This window comes from Capsicum annuum, unplaced genomic scaffold (genome assembly GCF_002878395.1).
Source record: "Capsicum annuum cultivar UCD-10X-F1 unplaced genomic scaffold, UCD10Xv1.1 ctg5289, whole genome shotgun sequence".
Classification (NCBI taxonomy): Eukaryota; Viridiplantae; Streptophyta; class Magnoliopsida; order Solanales; family Solanaceae; genus Capsicum; species Capsicum annuum.
Genome location: NW_025860956.1, coordinates 10,071 through 15,156, shown reverse-complemented (window position 1 = coordinate 15,156; position 5,086 = coordinate 10,071). Strand labels below are relative to the sequence as shown.

The window sequence follows — 5,086 nt, the reverse complement described above, 5'->3', positions numbered from 1 at the left end:
TATCTTACATATCTATTACTCAATTATTGTGAACTTGTGTATGTTTATTGATTTGGGCCATATATGTGTGTATGTTGTTGTCTTGGAAAATATTGATACTATGATGATGTCCGGTGAATCCGGAGGAAATATTGATACTATGAAGATGCCCGGTGAATTCAGAGAAAATATTGATACATGATGATACCTGGTGAATCCAGAGAAAATATTGATACTATGATGATGCCCGGTGAATCCAGAGGAAATATCGATACTATGATGATGTCCGGTGAATACGGAGGAAATATTAATACTATGATGATGCCCGGTGAATCCGGAGGAAATATTGATCCTATGATGATGCCCGGTGAATCTTGAGGAAATATTGATACCATGATGATGCCCGGTGAATTAGGATAAAATATTGATACCATGATGATGCCCATGAATTCGGAGGAAATATTGATATTATGATGATTCCCGGTAAATTTGGAAGAGCTAATGATGTTATGATGCCGTGTGGGGCAACTTTATATAAGTACATCTGTATATATGTGAGGTTATGCCGTGTGAGTCTAATCGTTGATGTACTCGATACATGATGTATTTCACGTTAATTGATACTTATTCTTTGTTATTAATCACTAAATAAGGGGTGTGACTGTTGTTGACTCTAATTAGTAACTAGTGATAAGTCAGGCTAAAGATTGGGTTAATTCCAGTTGATAGGATAATCATGTGTAAAATTAAGGGCTCACTTAGTAATCTTCTTGACTTGAATAAATGGTTATGTTATGGAATTTCACCTAGTAAAGTGGCTTATGTGACAACTAGTTATTTCTAATAAATGGCTATGACTTGTGGGCTTGAAACCTAGTAAACTAGTTGGTGGATCTTACTTGGTTAAAATATGGAAACTTGTCCTTAAGGTTATAATATGCTTAATGATATTGGTCTTAGGATTGTATGATGAATAGTTAAGTTGACTTCTAACATGTGACACCGTGATGGATTAAATGAAAACTTATATTATGAGGTTTGCTAACTAGATAATGGCCTTGAGATAGGTTAATAAATAATGGTGTTGGTAACTTGTAGCTTTTCCTTATTTTATGATTAGTATACTATAAGACTTGTAAACTAGTGCTTCATGCATTTGGTGATTAGCTAATATAGACTAGACTTGGAGTTCATTAATGAAATAGAGAATACGTGACTATATAACTATGACATGGTGATATTGGTTTCGTTATGCTAAATTACGATATTGATAATGATTGTAGACCTAAGTAAGAGGACATGGCAGGAATGTGAAACCCACGGCTTTGGTGAGTTGCTTGTGTAGTTGTGCCTTGATATATTGATGGATTGACCTTTTGGCGTACCCTCCGGTGGTATGGGATGCCGTGATGAGTTCTTTATGTTGTTCTTTTGCATGTACTTTCCGGCGGTATGGGACGTCGTGGTAAGATCTTGTGCTTTATATTCTAATGATGGTTGGTTTTGATTATAGTAAATACATGGTTGTTATTGTATATATGTGCCTTTACGCTTCCAAAATAAATGGCGATTATGGTATATGTTGATAGGATACGTTATCCTATTTCCCTAGTAGATTAGTTATTTTATACAGTGATATCAAAGAAGATTCAGATTCAATCCTATACCTTGACTTTAACTAATTGTCTTACTTTATATCGTCCTTATATTATAATTTATCTTAATCGGCCGATGATGCCTACTGAGTACCCATGTTTTGGTACTCATACTAGACTTCTGTACCTTTTTGGTGCAGACCCGAGTTCTAGTTGCCGCCATTGAGTTGAGATCGTTCCATGTTGATCATCAGGAGAAAGGGTGAGCTCTTGGAGTTCACGTTGCCCTTTTTCCCCTCTATCCTTATTCTGTCTTTTGTATTCGAGAAGAATTTATGAGATCATTTAAGACTATTTAATCTTATTAGACTTTGAGTTATAATTTTTGTTATCGGATTTAGAGTTGCTCTTGTACTTATACTATCAAGTCATGGGATTGGTATTCGAATGTCAGTTGTTACTTTTGTGGAATATTGTTGTTGTATTGTGTTCCTATATATGGTCCGTGTTAGATGTTTTCACCAAGGTAACCCATTGCGTTAGCACCAAATTATGATGTCGGCTTACCTACTGGTGGGTTATGGTAGGTGTCATCATGACTCGAAAATCGGGTCATGACATACATAAATAATCTTTGGATAATATTTTCTTCTTACTAATCAAACACCAGGAAAAAAGAATGAAAACCACTTATTTTTTAAGAAAATATTTTCCATGGAAAACATTTTCGTTCGTACCAAACACACCCTTAAGGAACTAATGTGAATCACATTGATAGGAAAAACCATCGATAGGGCCACAAAAGGAAAAAACTGTAAATTGTAAATTTGGATTAAGTGCCTCAAAAAAAGTAGAGAACTGCATGGGTTCAAATGAATTAAATGATTGTAAGAACATGCCCATATAAATAGAAAGGAATTCTTAGTAAAGGGTGATTTAAGCTTTTGTAGTCTTTGTGAAATCAATGCATGTCTGGCAGCTGCAGCTTGAGAAACAACATATTTGACATCCAAAACATACGCATGAACTACAACCTTCACACGTTGAGGAACGCAAACATCCTCTGTACACCCTTCGACTTTTTCGTTCTTCTTTATCATCACAGGAAAATCTAAAACATAAAAAAAGCAACAAACTAACATGTTCACCACGAATACAAGAAAAAATTTGATCATAAACATGGTTTGCTAAAGAAATGAAAAATATAATGCACCAATCATAGCCACGTTACAGTAACTTGACTGTTACTTTGACAATGACACAAATTTTGATGACCTGTCTCAGATAGAATTAATCTGCGAGAATTACTAACACAATGATGCAATAGCTACAAAATGAACATGTCCAAAAAATGGCACGATGGGAATATCAATGAGCTGCTCTATATATTTGTTAGAACCTATTTCTCCTATTAGAAAGAGTGGAGAGGAGTTCATAAATACGAATGAACAAAAATATATATGGCATGACACATTCACTTGAGCAGATTATATACTATGTCCACCAACTTGAAACTTTTGATAGAATAAGGAGCTCCCTGAACTCCTTTTCAGTATTGTGGGTTGCTTCTGCTTCCTTTATTTTATTTTATTTTCTTTCCAGATTGAAGATATTGGTTATAATTCATTGCAATTACCAGTGGTTTCTTATAAGAAAAATAAATAAATTAATTATAGCTGAGTTTCCTAAACTAAACACATAAAAGTGTGACCGTCAGAGATATCATGAAGTCATGAACAGAGCAACAGTGACAATACTTTGATAAATTCTAGACATCACTTCTGGAATAAAAATATATGCTAGATATACTCAATGCCTCTTAGTAATGAAGTACTATGAAAATTTCCTATACATGGCATCTTTCATCAATGGTGTGTCTTAAATCTGATCACATGTCCATTCAGTGTTGTTCTTAATGATGACCTTTTAGGACAAAAATCCATATTTTTTCTGAATGCTTCTGCTCCAAAATGCAATCATTGAAGAATGAAAAGATTTCAGAATAAGGTCTAGGTCCTCTATGATTTGATGATTGTTTTAAAAAGAAATATTTGTTGGTTTCATATTTTTCTATAGCTTGTTATTTCACAAAGCTCAAATGACCTCTGAGCCAACATACCAACATCTGACCGCTTTCTTAGTTTTGTTCCTATTCTATAGTCTGATACCATCTTTATCAGATAAATAATTAGAAATCTCAAATTAGTGATATCTTTTTAAATACTAATTTTTAACTACTGAATGATTTCCATGAAGCTGAACACATATTATTCCACTAGTAACTGATCTAATATAGATTTTCATTTGAATCACATTGATCAATTAAAAGAGATCTTTTTTTTATTATGAACACCAAATTAAAAATAAGAGTATGTATACGTAAAACATACTCATCATTAAAGAAATTAAACATGAAAATAAAACATACTTGCCAAAAGAAATATCAGCGCACTTCCAATTAGTATTGAGCAAAGCATCATGATAACTCTTGCATTCCTCTACAGAGTGGCGACAAAACCTACGTTCTTTTTTGCACTCGGTACATATGATGAATTCATCACGATGACAAAATCTATGTGTCCCATAGGCATGCTTTGATGACTGGTTGTGGTATTTGAGTAGTACAGTACTTACCAATGGAACTTTATTACCATCAATAAAGATCCAGATATTATTCTTCCATTTTCTACAAGTTTCTCTTCCAGCATGTTTTTCAAATTCAATCGGAGTAAGCTTGCCTATAACAAAAATGAACTTTTATTAGTATCTAAACATGGGTACATCTATAAAATAAGATAATAAGAAAGGTAACATTTTGTTTCCTAAAAAATAAGTATAAGTACAATAAAAACATGCTAATCGACTGAGTGGTGATTAAAAAAAGTAGTAGGATATTAAATAATTCTTTTAGGTAAGAGCTTACTAATGATCAAGTGATTACAGAAAAATTTATGTTTTAAGAAGATATAATAATAGGTGAATGTAATCCCGTTTACTGGTTGAATTAAACTAAGATTTCCAAATGGACATGTTGCAGGTTTTTTGAAAAAGCAACCAAAGTTCTAAGGACAAAATGTTAACATATATGGTAGAAAGAATTGGTCCTTTAACAATTACCATTATCAGATGTGTTAAACTAAAACAAAACTGCTCATTCACACACAAGATCCATTGAAGCAGGGCTTCCTTTGGGTAAGAAGGAAAAGAGAGAAATTGAATTTTATTGAATGAATAAGAAGCATTACTTTTCAATGCGTTAAGTAGGGTAGATATTTATAGACTCACATGGTCATCACATGAGCTTCTAGAATATTTCTAACTACCTCTAACAACTTTCTCTACAACTTGATCAGTTAACTGACCTATTTGACTAATTAACAACTAACTTGACTAGTAATTCAATGAAACAGTGAAAACTGTTTAATGCAACAATAGACTATTAACTATGAACTTAAACCAACTAATTTATTTTAACACTCCCCCTCAAGATGAAGGGTGCAAAATGTTAAGCA

The 5,086-nt window shown here is 33.1% G+C and overlaps 1 protein-coding gene across 1 annotated transcript; it reads right to left on the bottom strand.

Annotated features, from left to right (window-relative positions):
• Nucleotides 1-2,322: 2,322 nt before the first annotated feature.
• Nucleotides 2,323-4,312, bottom strand: LOC124892990 (protein ULTRAPETALA 1-like; the record flags this gene model as incomplete). The annotated part of the gene is given in 2 exon segments (XM_047404157.1): nucleotides 2,323-2,685; nucleotides 4,003-4,312. Coding segments are annotated over 2 exon segments (485 nt in total), but the record flags the coding sequence as incomplete, so codon positions are not given.
• Nucleotides 4,313-5,086: the final 774 nt, after the last annotated feature.